At 37.6% G+C, this 18,853-nt stretch overlaps 1 protein-coding gene across 2 annotated transcripts in view; it reads right to left on the bottom strand.

Moving 5' to 3' along the window:
- Nucleotides 1-6,937: 6,937 nt before the first annotated feature.
- EMB (embigin) overlaps nucleotides 6,938-18,853 on the bottom strand; it is an 88,295-nt gene continuing 76,379 nt past the window's right edge. For both annotated transcript variants that reach the window (XM_023734964.1, XM_023734965.1), the window contains 2 exons: nucleotides 13,739-13,829; nucleotides 6,938-13,066 (listed from right to left, as the gene is read on the bottom strand). In XM_023734964.1, coding sequence (XP_023590732.1) covers nucleotides 13,754-13,829 — 76 coding nt within the window. In that variant the 3' untranslated portion in view covers nucleotides 6,938-13,066; nucleotides 13,739-13,753. The remainder of the gene's footprint in view (nucleotides 13,067-13,738; nucleotides 13,830-18,853) is intronic.

The following is an 18,853-nucleotide window of genomic DNA, read 5'->3' as shown; positions in this document are numbered from 1 at the left end:
TGAATATACGATGGACTGCCAGAAGAATGAACAAATCTGTCTTGGAAAAAGTACAGCCAGAATGCTCCTTAGAAAAAAGGATGTCTCCTCCCGCATACTTTGGACATGTTATCAGGAAAGATCAGTCCCTGGAGAAGGGACATCATACTTGGAAAGTAGAGGCTCATCAAAAAAGAAGAAGACCCTCAATGAGATGAATTGACTCAGTGGTTACAGCAATGGGCTCAAACATGGCAACGAATGTGAGGATGATGCAGGACTAGGCACTGTTTTTTTCTGTTGTACAAGGGGTCTCTATGAATCGGAACCAACTGGATGGCATGTAACAACATCATTACGTTTGAATTGAGTTTTTAGTAGGCAGCATATAGTTGGATTATTGTTTTTTATCCACTCTTTCAATCCATGTTTTAATTGGTGTCTGAAGACCATTTAGATTTACTGTAATTGTCAATATATTAGGGCTTAAGACTGACATTGTATTTTTATTTTATTCTCTCTGCTTTTGCTTTGTTTTCTTTTGCCGGCTTTCCTGTTGGTACTTGAATATATTTTAGAACACCATTTTATTTATACATTTTTAATTGTCTCTTTGTATAGCTTTGTTAGTGGTTGCTCTATTACATTATAGTACATAGTTCAAGACAATTAACTGGTGTCAACATTTTATCAGTTCCAGTGAAGTGTAGAAACCTTACCTCCTTTTAAGTTTCTTTACCATTACCATTTATAATACAATTGTATTTAATATTTCCTCTACATAATTTGAGAAGAAGACCAGAAAATTGTATGTTTGCTCTTATAGTAAAACATAGTAGATAACTCACAAGGAGAAGAAACTCTATTGTATTTACCTATAACTTTATTATTTCTATTGTTATTTTCTTTCTTCCTGATGATTTAAATACTTTCTTTTACCACTCTTTTTCTCTTTGGAGAACTTTCTTTAGCCTTTCTCTTGGGGTAGGTCTGTTGGTGACAAAATTTCTTAGTTGTCCTTCACTGAGAATGTCTGGATTTCTGTCTAATTCCTGAAGGATCATTCTTCCATATATAGAATTCTACATTGACAGTTCTTTTTTTTTCCCTCGGTCATTTAAAAAATGTTATGAGGCTTCCTTCTGGCCTTCATGGTTTCTGGTGGGAAATCTATTGTCATTCTATTTTTTGTTTATGGATTTTCTTTTCATTTATTTCATTATTGTTGATTTTGTGTTTACTGAGTCTTTATGGTCTTTTTATTTTGATGGGTAGGTTTGTTAGCTTCCTTTGTGGTTACCTTGTAATTTACCTTTATTTTCCTAAGTTTAAACCAGTCTTTTATTTCTTGATATTGTCCTTGACTTCCTATCCATATGGAAAATTCTATAACTACACCATTCGCTCCCTCTTTTTTGCTTTGACGTTGTCATCATTTACATATTGACATGTCTGGTGTCCTATTTTCGGTCTTTTAGCTTTGTTTTATTTTTGAGAATTCCTATCTGGGTTGGTATCTGGTTGATCTGTCCTATTTCCTAATCTTGGATTGTTGTCAGTTGTTGTTGGTTCTCTAACCAGAGGACTCCCTTTAATATTTTTTGTAATTTTGGTCTAGCTTTTACAAATTCTCTTAATTTCTGTTTATCTGGAAATGTCATGAGTTCACCATCATATTTGAGAGGCAATTTTGCTGGATATAAAATTCTTGGCTGGCAATTTTTTTCCTTCAAGGCTTTATATATGTCATGTTATTGCCTTCTTGCCTGCATGGTTTCTGCTGAGTAGTTAGAGTTTAGTTTTATTGGTTCTCCTTTGTAGGTAACTTTTTGTTTTTCCCTAGCTGCTCTCAGGATTCTTTCTTTCTCTTTGGTTTTGGCAAGTTTGATTATAATATGTCTTGGTGACTTTCTTTTGGGTCTATCCTGTATAGGGCTTGTTGAACTTCTTGGGTGAATATCTTCTCATCTTTCATGCTATTAGGGAAGTTTTCTGATAGTAAATCTTCAACAATTTTGTCTATGTTTTCTGTTGTTCTCCCTGTTCTGGAACTCTGATCACATGTAAGTTTTTCCTCTTGATAGTGTCCCACCTAATTCTTAGGCTTTCTTGGTTTTTCTTCATTCTTTTTTCTGATTTTTCCTCAAATTGGTGTCAAGGGATTTGTCTTCAGTCTCATTAATTCTGTCTTCCAATGTCTCAGTTCTGCTCCTATGTCCTTCTATTGTCCTTCTATTGAGGTGCCTAATTTTGAATTTTTATTATTAATCTTTTGGATTTCTAGTTGCTGTTTTTTGCATGGCTTCTAATAGCCTATTTATTCTTTTTTTTTTTTTTAAATACTGTTTTCCTGAATTCTTCTATTGCCTTGTCTGTATTTTCCTTGCTTTTGTCTATGTTCTCCGTGATCTCTTGGAGAGCCCTGTATATTACTCTTTTGAATTCTTTATCAGGTAATTCCATTGCCTTATCTCCCTCTGGAAGGTTTTCTTGTTCTTTATTTTCATTGCTTGCTGGAGCCTTCTTGTCCTGATTCTTTATGTGATTTGATATTGTCTGTTGTCTCAAGGCATCAAGAAGTTATTTTATTTATTAATTTACTGTATGTTTGTTTGCTATGTCCTGAATTTTTGTTTTGTTTTGTTTTGACGTGACCGAGTAGGCTGGGCATGCATGCTACTCTGGTCGCTAATCTGGCCACGTTGGAGCTCTCACTTCCTGTCTTCGGGTGGTTAGAGCAGTGACTAGGTATGTGAGCATGTGCCCGTTTGCTGTTCTTGCAGGGCTGCTGAGGATGTAGGTGGTGTTTTTGGTGAAGTGATGTATCTTTCCTGCTGGTCACCTGGCCATGGGTGCAGGAGGTGTTCTCCCTGGTTGTTGGGTTGGTTGTCGTGTGTGCACTCTGCTGTGTGCCAGTTGGTCAGGGTGGAAGTGTCTGGGTGGTTGGTCACCAGGTGGGTGATGTGGAGACTCTTACAAGCTGTTTCTTGTGTTCGGCTTGGGTGTTCAGAGCAGGCACAAGCCTCCAGTTGTGTGAAAGCGATGCTGAGGGCAAGGCAGGGGGGCTGTTGCCTGCCCATGTGTGCCTGGTTGGAAGGCGTGCCCCTATCTGCTATAGCGCATCATGAGGAAGGTTGTACAGCTGGTCCTCAGGCTCCTGGTGTGGGTAGTTGAGCCCGTCTTAGGGGGTGGGGTGGTGGTGAATGCCACAGGTCTGCAGATGTGAGGAGCAGGGAGAGGGGATGGGCGAGTAGGGTGAGAGTGCTCCTCAGGCCTGCAGACCTCTGGCATGAGGGTCTGAGTTGTGTGTGTTGAGTGGGGTGGGTGCAGTTAACTTTTGCAGGGCATGAAGCACTCTTTTCTGTCTCTGACTGTGAATGCAGAGTTGCTCCTGCTTGTTTGCACCAGGTGGGGTGGGTTTCAGCTGGGAATGCTGCTTGCTTTGCTTAGTATGGCCACACTGCGCAGGCTCGGCCAGCAGGGCACTGGCACAGTTAACTGGAGGGGGCAGAAAGTGCTGTAAGTCTGTGGACACCCTGCACCAGTGGTTGGGTAAAGTGGCGGGCACCTCAGACTGGACGGAGAACTACTGATTTGGGGGGCGGAGGGTGTCAAATGCCATAGTTCTGCAGCTATGAGAAGTGGTGAGGGGATAAGCAAGGGAGGTGAGAATGCTCCTCAGGCCCAGGGACTGCGAGGGTGAGGGGCCTGGTGTGTGCACGGTGTATAGGGTGCCTGCACTTAACCTTCACAGAGCTGGAAGCTCTCCTGTCAGGCCCTTGACTTGCTCACAAAGTCACTCCCACTTAGCTGCTGCAGGTGAAGTGGGCTTCAGCTAGGACTGCTGCCCGCCTTGTCCAAATATAGCCACGCTGTGCCAGCTTGGCCAGCAAGACACTTGCACAGGTGATTGGAAGGGGTGGGGGGCGCTGCAAGTCTGTGGATCTCCAGCATTAGTTGGCTGAGTGAAGGGGCAGGCGCCTCCAGACTGGGGCTGTGAGCTCCCAACTTAGGGGTTGTGGAGTTGTTGAATGCTACCAGACTGGTGTTGCGAGCAGGGAGAGGGGATGGGTGAGGAGTTGAGAGTGCTCCTCAGGGCCATGGAGCTCTAGTAGGGAGGCGAGCTTGGGTGTGTGTGGTGGGTTGGGTGCATGCACTTAACTTTCGCAGGGTTGGAAGCACTCCTGGCTGACTCAGGAGGTGTGTGCAGAGTTGATGCTGTTTAGTTGCACCAGGTGGGGTGGGTTTCAGCTGGGAATGCTGCTTGTTTGTCTCAATACGTCCATGCTGTGTAGCTTCAGTTAGCAGAATGCTGGTGATCTGTAATTCCCCATTTCCGCTGTTTTCGAATAGTCTCTCCTTCCACCTGTCACTCAGTCCGATTCTTCAGCCTTATCTTCGATGCTTAGGGTTCCTAAATTGTCATATATATCTTATTCACTTTTTTTTTGGCTTTGTTGTAAAGCGTCTGGCTATTCTGCTATCTTGGATTGCCTCCTCTATTGTTATTCTGTTTTTCTACAATAGGTAAGGTGCTGTTTCTCTCTCATTGCTTTCAAGATTGTCTTTAGTTTTCAATAATTTTATTATTATGTGTTTTGGTATGAATTTCTTCGGGTTTACACTGTATGGGGTTTTCTCAGATTCTTGAATAGAAGTTATTTGCCAAATTTGGAAAAATTTCATGCATTATTTCCTTGATTATTTTTTCATCCCTACCCTTTTCTTCTGGAACTCCAACAATATGGATGTTATATCCTTTGTTAGAGTCCCACAGGTCCCTGAGTCACTGCTCACTTTTTGGCTGTATTCTCGTTGTTCAGCTTGGGTAATCTCCATTGTTCTGTCTTCACATTCATGGATTTGTTCTCCTCTCATCTCCATTTTGCTGTTGAGCATTTCAGATAAGGTATTTTTTGGTTCTAAAATTTCTATTTGGCTCTTTATATCTTCTGTTTGTTTGCTGAGACTTTCTATTCTTTCATGTGTTCATAATTGCTTACTGAATCATTTTGATGATGGCTGTTTTAAAATCATTCAGATAATTTTAACATTTGTTTTTTCTTTTCCTCATTCGGGTTGAGAATTTCATGATTATTAGTATGGCATGTAATTTTCAAGTGAAAACCTGGACATTTTTAGATTTAAATTCAGACTTTAAATTTTATGTAAATCTTTACTTTTAGCAGGCCTCTGACACTGCTTTGGTGGGGGGAGGGGGATGTCACTTCATTATTGTTAGGTGGAGTTAGAAGTACAGGTTCCTCACACTACCTTCATTGAGACTCCAGGGGAGAAAGGGCATCTCATTACTCCAGGGCGGGGATGGGAGTTCAGGCTCTCTACTGGGCCTCCTCTGACACCACCTCAGCAGGGAGCAGATGTCTCATTACCATCAGATGGGGTAAAACCTCGGCTCTCCACTCTGCTTCCTCTGACACTACCTTGTCAGAGGTGGGATAACTCATTACACTTTGGTGAGGATGGACTTTAAACTCCCCATTCAGCCTTTGCTGCTGGGTACAGAAGTGGGACTGCAGTGGTAGTGATTTACTAGAGTAGAAGTGTTGTCTACAAGTTTTCTTTCTTGCTAGATTGCCCTTTTTCGTTCCTTTGGCTAAAGAAAATAAGCTTTTCTTGGGCCTTTTCTGTCTGCACTCATTGGTGGTTCCAGGTTGCTGGCTTCTCTAGCATCTAGTCTGGGTTATATGAGTCAAAAAGCAAAACCAGGGATTTGATCAATTTGTTGTATCCTGAGGTCCCTAAGTGGTCTACTTCTCTTCACCTTTGAGAGTCTTCTATTTGTTTCATAAGGTCCAGGGTTGTTAGCAATACATAACTGGAGGAATATGGAACAATGTCTACTCCATCCTTCTAGAAGTGGACATCTCTAACCATTGATTTTTAATCTAGTCACTGCCAAATATAATTACTCACTGCCTTTAAATTCGCTTCAAGTGCTTTAGAACATAAACACTTCATTATTAGCCACTGATCATTTTAATACATATATTGTTTCAATGAAGAGTCAAATACAGTACATATTGAAATATTCTAGTGTCCTCTTTTTCCTTTGTTAGCCTCATTAAAATGCCCCATTTGAAATCTTTTCTTTTGTAACAGTAGACATTTCTACAGCATACAAACTTTGAAATAGTTTGCAACCATTTTTGCTGAATTAATCTAAAATGATATTGCTAAATTGAAAAAATACACACCCAGGACAACAAGCAAATTTGATCTATGCAGTATTTTAGGCAATTTACTACATGAATTTCATTTTAAATGCCCATTTGTCTTAGTCATCTAGTGCTGCTATAACACAAATTCCACAAGTGGATGGCTTTAACAAAGAGAAGTTTACTTCCTCACAGTAAGGTAGGCTAAAAGTCCAAATTCAGGGTGTCAGCTCCAGGGGAAGGCTTTCTCTATTGGCCTTCTCATCAATCTTCCCCCAGCTTAGGAGCTTCTCTGTGCAGGGACCCCAGGTCCAAAGGATATGCTCTGCTCCCGGCACTGCTTTCTTGGTGGTATGAGGTCCCAAACTCTCTGCTTGCTTCCCCTTCATTTCTTGTAAGATAAAAGGTGGTGTAGGCCACACCCCAGGGAAACTCCCTTTACAGTGGATCAGGGATGTGACCTGAGCAAAGGTGTTACATCCCACCCTAACCTTCTTTAACCACAAGCAGAGATTGATTTGTAACATGTAGGAAAATCACAAAATAGAGGACAACCACACAATACTCGCAATCATGGCCTAACCAAGTTGACACATATTTTAGGGGGACACAATTCAATCCATGACACCACTGATATCAAGGTTATAGTTACCCTTTAAACATACCTGCTATGTTTTGAAAATTCCTTTCTGACTTCCTATTTGACATGTCAAAATACGGAGTCCCAGCTCCAGGTGCACTTTTTAGGTGCATTTCAGAAGGATGATACATCTTAGTGAAACTTGAATGTCTTATGAATGTATACAAAGAAAAAATATCAATGTTTTCTATTATCTGCTGCTTTTATAAATTCACTTTTAAACCATTACTAATAATTACAAATTTCAGAATATTTTGTCCAATACCCACAAATTTTTAAATCACAGAATAAATTTTATTGAGTTTAATTGCATAGCAGATATATCTTTGTATTTTATGCAACAGAAAAAAATTAAAAAAATATTTTGATACAAACATCTTCTATGCTATTTACAAAATACAGAAAGGCACTAATGAGAATTTAGACACATATGTTAAAAAAGAAAATGTTACAATTATTAGTAAGCATGTCACAATGAATCTATGGATCTAAATTTTTTAAAAAGTAAAATTGATGGTCAAATTTCTATCTTGATAGATGTACACAAGCAGTTAATCATTTTAAAATATTCATTTGGTGGCATTAAATAGCATTGTAGTTAATTATATATGCAAAAATCTAATATTTTAATCTATTGAATAAACTTTTGTGCTAATTTTTTAAATTGTAAGTAGCAAAATCAACTTTCTATGAATAAAAGTTATTAATAGATAACACACTAAAATAATATGTAGATTTTAACCACTAACCCAAGCAGTTTTCCCTAGCATTTTCCCATTTGGGAATTAAAGAATTTAAAATACAGGTATCACAGGTTAATTGTGTGATTAAAAGTAATTTTGACAATGTCAAAAGTGGTCATGAGTAGTCTTCACTGATTTCATAAGCAAATTTTATTGTAAGGTTTTAAGTAAACAGTACGCTTCCTGATTTATTGAGAATAACACAGATATTATCATTATGACACATTAATCAAAAGATAAGCAAATCCAAAGAATTGTCCAGTTCATTTCACAGGCCATCAAAAACATGACATTCTCAGTTTCTCTTACATCTTGGGCATTATACTTTTGAATACTAATAAATCTTAATCATAGTAGATGCTTTGGTAAAGTAATAAATTTTTAAGCTCACCAAATTGTCTACCTCTCAATTGTAAGCCTCAGCTGGTATATACTAAACATAGCTATTTCCCTGAAAGTTAATTTCTGTTTCTCATACAAACTTACTTGCAGATGTTACTGCTATGCCCAGGAAGGAACACCCGTAAGTCCCTTAGTTCCTCCCTGAAGACTGTAAGAGTGACCATAGGGTCCATTTTCTACCTGTGGTCCTTCTGAAAATGGTAATGGCACCTTCTTTCATTCTCAGTGTTTGGATGATAAATTATATGCTCACCCTGCTATTGATAAGTAAATTAGGGAAAAAATGAAACACTCCCACAACAAACAGTGTGCTGATTCCTCAGCATCACTGCAGGGACGCAAGTTTGCCAAAGCCTGGGTCCTGTAAGCTTTAATACTGTGATCATGGAATTTAGGATTTAACTCAGCATCAAAGACTGAAATAAAAAAAAGATGATAAATAGATAATAGCCTCATTTTCTAAGAAGCATGTAACTAGCAAGAAGTCAAAGCTGTTCAATGTTAAGTCTAGGCTATTGATGCTGGCTTCTTGGATTTCAATCAAAATTCCAAACACTTATAGACTGGGTGAGTTTAGGCAGATTATTTAATCTCTCTAAACTTCACTTTCCTCACATGTAAAAGGCAGATAGTAATAGTTTTCTAAAGCATAGGATGATGTTGGGATTAAATGAGATAATTAATGTCAAAGCATTTAACACAGTACCTGCCACATGCTAAGCATTCAATAAAAAACTCAATTATCAAAGCATGCAACTAACCTTCTAGACACAGTGCAAATACATTCCTCAGTATCATATGAAGGAAGTGCACATAGGCAGTCTGTTCCCACGACTGGATAAATTCACAGCTAACTAATCAAAATCAAAGCGGACATTATATAAGTTATATATAATTTCAGATTCCCAAACAATTCTCTATTCATTCAATAAATATTTATTCAGCATGCTACAAAGATGTCACTGTGCCTTTCAAGTAATACTGGCACATACTCTTTAACTTATTCTCACTGAAAAATGAACAACACTAATGGGGAGAAGATTCTGATTTTCTGTAAAGATTTGTTCAACTAGAGAAGATTCATTTTCTGATAAGGAAATACAGTAAATCTTCATTCAGTAAATCATTATGTGTAAATGTATTTAAGTGCCAGAAAGATGAAGACCAGCGACCAAGCAAGTGGAATGGATTTTTTTTGTGTGTGATGAATTTGAGAAAAGACAAGATTTTGGTGATCAAAACTAAACAATGAAAGATTTTTAAAAATATTTGTTTCTTTAAAATAAAATTTTGAACTGGATTCTAATATATTCTAAGGTACTGTTAAGGTCACACAGTGAGGAAGGAATGAGGTGGTTATTAGAGCAGGCACAAATATCAAAACTCTCTACCCTTCAAGGAATACAACTTTTAAAATTCTTTAAAGCCAATATGTTCTCTTACTTAAAACAAAGGATAAAAATAAGGTTTACATTTTTACTGTCCATAAAAATTAGAAGACAATTAGGAATTTAGGTTAAGTTGAAAGGGAAATAATCTATACAATAGTTGAGGTAATTTGGACTCCCTTTGCTCACTAGACATTAATACATTATTAAAAAAAATCTGACAGGACCTCTTATTCTATTATTATTTTTTTAAAATAATAATAATAGAAACAAATGTTGCAGTTACAAAACTTGCTTTTCCATGTTAATTTTTTCAATTCTGATTTGTCATAATTTAGATGGTTCTTCTAAAAATAAGTACAAATGTATGAAATTTGCTAGTTTTTATTTATACATTCATTCATTCAACACACATTTCTCGATGTCTCTAATGCACCACTCACTGTGGTAGGTACACACACACACACACACACCCGTTGCTGTCTAGTGGATTTCAACTCAACGACCCTGTAGGACAGAGCAGAACTGTCCCATAGGGTTTCCAATGAGTGGCTGGTGGATTTAAACTTGCTGACCTTTTGGTTAGCAGTTGTAGCTCTTAACCACTGTGCGACCAGGGCTCCATGGTAGGTACAGAGCACAGAAATAAAAGCAGAATCCGGGAAAACACAAATAAATGTATATTTATAATAGAGGGTAATACACACAAAAAAATATGGTTTGATCGGAGCAACCAGGAGGATATACACCCCACTGTACGTGAGGGATCCTCCAGAAAATCACATTTGAGTAAAGTCATAAAGGCTAAACTTGAGTTAGTCAAGTCGGGCAGCGGGTGCATAGGAGAAAAGGATTCTGGGAAGAATGTATAAATCTAGGCTGGAGACACTGGAGAGAGATTAGCAATTGGGAGAAATGCAATAATAAGAAATGGCAAAAGTGAGCCTGAAAAGGTTTGGCATGGAACCTGCCAGAGTAAGTTATATAGTGAGATTTGTGTTTCAGCTAGATGACTCGGAGAGCAGTGTGAAGAATGGGTTGATAGAAGATGAGAATGAGGCCAGAAAATCAAGACCTTAGTTGCTGCAGCTGTCAAGGGTTGGGTGGGGGAAGCAATGGGGTGGATTAATGAGCTACTGAGAAGGGCAGAAGAACAGGCATTCATGACCATTACTGGTTAATAAAGGAGAAGAAAAATTACAATGAGTTCTAGGTTTTGGCCTGAGTAACTAGATGCTGGAGAAAAAAAAAAGAAAAATTGCAAAGGAAGAAAATTTATATTTGAGTATTATCTGAATATAAAAGTATCTGGAAATTTTATGTCATCATTAAATCTACTTATTACAGTGAACAACCCTGTTCGCTGTAAAGATTAATCGAGTTTCCTGAGGGATCTAATATGTAAACTTGGAGTCACTTTCCCACTTCAGCTTTTCTGCTTGCTTAGTGTTTGCAGTCAATTTACAATTGGTCATCGTTACTAGTTAATCCATTTATCATCTCCATGAGGATAACTAAGGGAAACATTCCATTTTTACATTAACAGCAGTGAAGTAATTTTCCAGAAGTCCCCCAGAGATTCTGAAAAGCCAAAATTCAGCTTTAATTTTCTGGACATGTTTTCTGCTTAAACTTACTGAAGTAACTTGTCTTTGCTGGAAAAAATAAATAGTAAGCATTACCATTTAAAAATTCAACTTACTATATAAATATTTCAAGTTACTTTACCTTGGAGCAGCATTTGTTTTTTTCTCTTGAAAACTATTTTAGCCAACAATTGAATGGTGGCAAAACAGAAGGATGCATACTTCAAATGCGCACAAATTGTTTTTGGTTTTGTACACACAAACAAACATACCCTTTTGAAATGAACTTCATCAAATAGCAGATTTCACTAATTTTTCACTGCATGAAACTGTTTAGAGTAAAATTAAGCTAACTGATTACTTTCTGCCATCATATAGGTATCACCCATGACAATTTTTAACAAATTAATAATGATAATGAATTAAACCAAAAGAAGTGCATGGCTTATGGCTCTGAGGCTAAGAATAAAATGGAGTCTGCTATTACTTAAGGGATGTATTCAATGAAACAGTATGTGTTCTACAAAACATGTATGTGCAGGTAACATTCTTTACAACAAAATATTGCCGAAATAAAATAATGAGCAGCTTGCAAGTTACTACATTATGTGTGTTGCGGCTTGATTATTCATACTTGTAAGATTTTTAAACATTGGTTAAGATGTCATATAATTTTCACAATAAGAATTTTATTATAGTTTTCACAGTCCATACATCATGTAAATTTCTATCATTTTTTTTTCAAATCATTGAGCTCCTCTTTCCCAATCTTTAATCCCCTAGCCACCAAGAACCATGGGTTCCTCTCCACCATCCCATGCTCTCCCTTGGGCTTCTGACCTTGCTCTGAACCCTGTGGCACTGTGAGCAGTGGGACACTGGTCCCACCAGCATCAAGGTTTCACATCGTCTTCCATGTAAACTAGTATCCTGTATGTGACTTTAATATTTCCTTCCAAGCCACTGACAACTCTTGTGCCTATTCAGATTTCATTTAAGTCATAAAATATTTCAGTTACATATGCAATAGATATTAAGTATCTTATTTTTAAGATTAAGTCTTAAGCATTCACAAAAAGATTTAAGCAGTGCTTTAGTACTGCTGGATTTCAGTCAAAAGGATTAGTATTTAAAAGCATTAATAAGGCATTTTTAGATATTTATTTAGCCATGGAATTAGTTTCCACAAACTGACCACCACTGAGCCTGAAAATATGTGGATTAAGTGAAGGCAGCGTGGAAAAACCTGACCAGAACAGTGAATTAAAGATACAAGCCAACAGGAACCACAGAAGCATCTCTGTGGCAGTATTGCATTATGATTATATGGATCTGCACCCTAAGACATTAACACCAGGTATACCCTAAGAAGTCTAAAACACAAAGCTTTAAAAAAGAACAAAAGCTCTACACTGTAAAAAACTAAGTAGCACTTTTGCCTGGAGTGGGGAAGCAGCAGAGAAGTAGAGATGAATGGAATAAATACTGGAAAATTTGCTTTGGTGGTAATGGAGATTTGGGGCAAGTGTTTTATTTACTTGCCTTAAACCAATTTTTATGGATGAAGAACATGGTTTTCTTGTGGAGGTTATAAAGTAACCATCATTAGCAAATGCAGAAAGTATTCATTTCCTAGTTAAGATACTATTTTTCAGTATTACAGAATGGTAAGCTTTACATAGAAATTGTTACAAATAGTTTGATATGTAGTAGGCATAAATTTGGGGGAAATTTTTTTTTAAGACAAACGGTAAAGGCTTTTTCTTGAATGATGTCTTTGGTTATAACTCGGCCTTGAGTGACATTTGCTGTATGAACTATTAACTGGTTTCGCTGGTGTCTGTTCCGTGTGTCCCTTGAAGACCAGCATTAAATTACTTGTCCTCTGTTATATTTCATAAAGCGTATGTAATACAATTTACCTTGCATTAATGTAAAATAATTACAGAATGAAAATAGATCTTTAGTTCTGAGATAGCATATATTATTCACAGAACTACTGCTGAGCATGTTGAGCTTTTTTTATCCTTTTGAAATTAAAGCTCGGATGGTCCTAAGAGGAAGCATACACAAAGCTGAAATATAAACTCTTGAAGAGTCTTCCCATGACTCTTGACATGACGTCTCTCATTCATTGGCTCACAGATTCCTGAGTTAAATGAAGCATAATGAAACATGGTTAGCATGTCCTTGTTCTTCTACAATAACTTATCATCACTTTATCAAAGCAAACAGTGCTGGGAGGGGGGGATCCAGCTACTGCCAAAATAAAGAGCTCCTATTCTAAACACTAAAAAAAAGTTGATAAAACTATAAAAATTTTGAATCTAAATTAGGTGTAAAGAAATGACTGATATGAACTAGTTCACAGCACCAAATATGTGAGAATAAATTAACAAAAGGATCAAGTAAAGTTGAACGGAAAAAAATGAAGCTACATGAAAAGTTGTAAAAGAAATTAGCCTATGATGATAAAAGAAAAAAAAAAATATATAAACTAAAACCTGTTGCGTGGCATCTATTCCAACTCATAGCAACCCTATGGGACAGAATAGAACTGCCCCATAGGGTTTCCAAGGAGTGCCTGGTGGATTCAAACTGCCAGCCTTTAGGTTAGCAGCTGTAGCTCTTAACCACTAGGCCACCAGGGTTTCCAAAATATATATACACATCGAAAAAAGATTTCCTTTTAAATTTATTACTAATTACATACAAAGATAATCTAGCACATAGTAAATAGCTAGGTCTTCTAGTCCTAGTCATGAAATTAAAAAAACTAATTGGATTAATATATAGATAGCCTATAAATATTGTATTTTACCTTTTATTTGCAGTATCATTTAGAAGTAACTGAATTTTTTCTGTGCCTGGGGGCATTATTTTCTATACCATTACTGCTATCGTCCGATTTCCTGTAGAGAAAACAAAAAGGAAAAATCACTAGATATTTCCATTACAAAAATAAATTCAGTATACCAATTTATAGAATGGTAAAAAGTAAGGAGATGGGGCCAAGACGGCAGAGTAGTCAGACAGCTTCCTATGTCCCTCTTACAACAAAGAACTGAAAAAACAAGTGAATTGATTGTATATGAATATCTAGGAGCCCTGAACAAGGCAAAGCTGAGGACTCAGACTGAGTGATGTGGGGAGAGAGAGTTCAGAGAAGCGAGGAGTTGCCTGACCTGACCCAGCGGGAGCCGCAGCCCTTCAGCCCGGATCGGCTCAGGGTGCACAGTGAAGCAAGCATACAGCCCCGGTCGCTCACTAGGGAGGCACTTTCCACATCGACAGAGATCTGGTAGCAGAGATTCTACTTGGACACTCCGAACCAGTGTAAACCAACACCCAAGTGGCTAAAGATTAAGTACGTTCATGGCCTTTTGTGGGGATTTAAAAAAAAAAATCATTTGGGAAATACCTCTCTCCCATTTATCTCCTCCCTCCCTGCTCCACGCAGGGTCCAGCCAGCTTCAGTGATCTGTGAGTCCCCTGGGACGGAAGTAGATCCCATAAGGAGCCCTGACCCATTCTCCTGGCCTTGGAGAGGGAACAAATGAACAAACAGGGAAAAAATAAGCTACCAGCTCCCTTAAGCCAGGAGCTCAGGTGGCACAGCTCCTTTGCCTAGGCACAGGCAAAACGGGTCCGCAGACTTTGAGTGCCTTCCACCCCTACATAGACTTGTGTGGACCCATCTCAATAGTGTAAGCCCTGACTACCACAGTAGAACAGGGTAAATGCCAGAGTCCAACTTAAACTGTTTCAGCTGTGAAGTGGCTGGTTTGTGACACCTGACACTGCTCTGCCCTTTAAGCAGGTGCCTCACCTGTCCGCATCAGGAGCTTGAGGACTGGTGGCTCCATCTATGCCACCTAGTCACCTGCTACAGGGGCCCAAGAATAAGTGGTGCCCCCCAGTCCTTACAGCCAACACAGTAGGGTGCTCACTGTCCAGCTGCAAAACTCACCTACCTACTTGCTCTAGGGAACTGGGACACGCTTTCCTTTCAGACACTCAGGGGCAGCTGTCAGCCCCTTACCTTGCTCAGTGCATGACCCCCTACTGCAGCCAGATACCTTGCTTACACCAATCACCCATGCCTTTCTAAGACTCTGGTGAGAGCCTGCACCATACACTTGGTGACCACCTGCCTGGACACCTGAGCTGAATCCATACAGGAAAATTTAAGACTCCTAGGGACACATACTTAGTTACGGACCGAAATACCTGGTGACAGGACGTTAGAGCTTCAAAGGCGCCAATAATCAAACTAGCCCACACTAGCAGCCTATTTGGGCATATCAAAACAAAACAAAACAAGAAGCTAGGACACACTAAACTAATATAAATAAAATTATAATAATTTATTGATGGTTCGGAGACAACAGTTAATGTCAAATCACATAAAGAGGCAGTCCAAGAAGGCTTTAGCAACTCCCAAAATAATCAATAAATTTTCTGGAGGAAGAATTTCTTGGAATTACCAGAGGCAAAAAAATTAATATACAGAACTCTTCAAGAAATTAGAAAATTTGTCAAAATGCAGTAAAGGCAAAGAACACGCAAAGCAGTAGCAGAACTTAAAAAGGTTATTCAAGAGCATAGTGACATATTTAACAGGCTGCAAGAATCCACAGAGACAGCAATCAGAAATCCAGAAGATTAACAATAAAATTTCAGAATTAGACAACTCAATAGAAAGTCATAGGAGCAGAACTGAGGCAACGGAAGTCAGAATTAGTGACACTGAAGATAAAGCACTTGACACCAACTTATTTGAGGAAAAATCAGATAAAAGAATTTAAAAAAATGAAGAAATTCTAAGGGTTATGTGGGACTCTGTCAAGAGAAACAACCTATGAGTGATTGGAGTACCAGAACAGGGGGGATAACAGAAAATACAGAGAGAATTGTTGAAGACTTGTTGACAGAAAACTTCCCTGATATCATGAAAGATAAGAAGATGTCTATCCAAGATGCTCATCAAACCCCACATGAGGTAGATCCCAAAAGAAAGTCACTAAGACATACTATAATTAAACTTGCCAAAACCAAAGATAAAGAGAGAATTTTAAGAGTGGCTAGGGATAAAAGAATAGTCATCTACAAAGGAGATTCAATTAGAATAAGCTTGGACTACTCATCAGAAAATATGTAGGCAAGAAGGCAATGGGACAACATATATAAGGCCTTGAAGGAAAAAAATTGCCAGACAATAATTATATATTCAGCAAAACTGTCTCTCAAACAGGATAGCAAAATTAGGCCATTTCCAGATAAACAGAACTTTAGGTAATATGCAAAAACCAAACCAAAATTACAAGAGATACTAAACGGAGTCCTCCGGTTAGAAAATCAATAACATCAGTTAATGCAAGACAAGAACACAGGACAGAGCAACCAGATATCGACTCAGATAGGGAAGTCGCAAAAATACATCAAAGCTAAAACACTGAAAATAGGGAAACAGAAATATTAACATGTAAAAAATTATGACATTAAAACAAAAAAGAGGGACTCAAAAAATGCAGACATAGATTTTTCATATGGGGGGAAGTCAAGGTGATATAAAGAAATAAAAGACTGGTATAAACTTAGAAAAATAGGAATAAATACTAAGGTAACCAAAAAGGAAACCAACAATCAACAAATCAAAATAAAAAAACTAGAAAAATATAAAGACTCAGCAAACACAAAATCAACAACAATGAAAAAGATGAAAAGAAAATACATAAAGAAAAACGACTCAGCACAGAAAATTAAAGGGAACAAAGAAATTGTGAACACACAAAAAAAGACATCAAAATGACAGCACTACACTCATACCTATCAATAATTACACTGAATGTAAATGGACTAAATGCACTAATAAAGAGACATAGAGTGGCATATTGGATAAAAAAAAACACGATCCGTCTATATGCTGCCTACAAGAGACACACTTTAGACTTAAACACACAAACAAGCTAAAACTCAAAGGATGGAAAAAAATATATCAAGCAAACAACACTCAGAAAAGAGCAGGAGTGGCAATATTAATCTCTGACAAAATAGACTTTAAAGTAAATCCACCACAAAGGATAAGGAAGGACACTATATAATGATTAAAGGGTCAATGCACCAGGAGGACATAACTATAACAAATATTTACACACCCAACGACAGGGCTCCAAAATACATAAAACAAACTCCAACAGCACTGAAAAGAGACATAGACAGCTCCACAACAGTAGTAGGAGACTTCAACACGCCACTTTCAGTGAAGGACAGAACATCCACAAAGAAAACTCAACAAAGAAAAAAGAAGAGCTAAATGCTACAGTCAACCAACTTAATCTCATAGACATATACCAAACACTCTAACCAACAGCAGCGAACTATACTTTCTTTCCAAAGCAATGGAACATTCTCCAGAATAGACCACATGTTCGGCCATAAAGCAAGCCTTAATATAATCCAAACCGTCGAAATATTACAAAGCAACTTTTCTAACCATAATGCCATAAAAGTAGAAATCAACAACACAAAAAGCAAAGAAAAAAAATCAAACACATGGAAACAGAACAACACCTTGCTCGAAAACTACTGGGTTATATAAGAAATTAAGGAAGGAATAAAGAAATTCATAGAATCAAATGAGAATCAAAACACATCCTACCAGAACCTTTGGTAAACAGCAAAAGCAGTGCTCAGAGGTCAGTTTGTAGCAATAAATGCACATCTTCAAAAAGAAGAAAGGGCCATAATCAAAACATTAACCCTACAACTGGAACAAGTAGAAAGAGAGCAGAAAAAGAAGCCCTCAGGCACCAGAAGAAAGGAAATAATAAGAATTAGAGCAAAATTAAATGAAATAGAGAATAGAAAAACAATTGAAAAGAGTTAACAAGACCAAAAGCTGGTTCTTTGAAAAGATCAACAAAATTGATAAACCACTGGCCAAACTGACAAAAGAAAAACAGGAGAGGATATTTGATAACCCATAAAGGAAATGAGATGGGTGATATCACAACAGACCCAAGAGAAATTAAAAGAATCATAACAGAATACTATGAAAAATTATACTCTAACAAATTTGAAAACCTAGAGGAAATGGACAAATTTCTAGAAATTCATCACCTACCTAAACTAACACAAATAGAGGTAGAACAACTAAACAAACCCATAACAAAAGAAGAGATTGAAAAGGTAATTAAAAAACTTCCAAGAAAAGAAAGCCCTGGCCCGGATGGCCTCATTGGAGAATTCTACCAAACTTTCAGAGAAGAGTTAACACCAATACTACTAAAGGTATTTCAGAGCATACAGAAGGATGAAATACTCCCAAACTCATTCTATTAAGCCAGCATAACCCTGATACCAAGACCAGGTAAAGACACCACAACAAAAGAAAATTACAGACCAATATCCCTCAGGAACATTGACACAAAAATCCTCAACAAAATTCTAGCCAATAGAATTCAGAAACATATCAAAAAAAATATCACTATTATCAAGTGGGATTTATACGAGGTATGCAGTGATGGTTCAACATTAGAAAAACAATCAATGTAATCCATCACATGAATAAAACAAAGGACAAGAACTACACGATCTTATCAATTGATGCAGAAAAGGCATTTGAAAAAGTCCAACACCCATTAAAAATAAAAACTCTCAACATAATAGGAATACAAGGGAAATTCCTCAATATAATTAAGGGCATTTATACAAAGCCAACAGCCAACATCATCCTAAATGGAAAGACTTTGATAGCATTCCCCTTGAGAACGGGAACCAGACAAGGATGCCCTTTATTATCACTCTTATGCAACACTGTGCTGGAGGTTCTAGCCAAAGCAATTAGGCTAGAAAAAGAAATAAAGGGCATCCAAACTGGTAAGGAAGAAGTAAAAGTATCTCTATTTGCAGATGATATGACCTTATACACAGA

This window comes from Trichechus manatus, unplaced genomic scaffold (assembly GCF_000243295.1).
Source record: "Trichechus manatus latirostris isolate Lorelei unplaced genomic scaffold, TriManLat1.0 scaffold00074, whole genome shotgun sequence".
In the NCBI taxonomy this organism is placed as follows: Eukaryota; Metazoa; Chordata; class Mammalia; order Sirenia; family Trichechidae; genus Trichechus; species Trichechus manatus.
The sequence above is the reverse complement of the archived record's forward strand: the minus strand, read 5'-3'. Positions and strand labels throughout refer to the sequence as shown.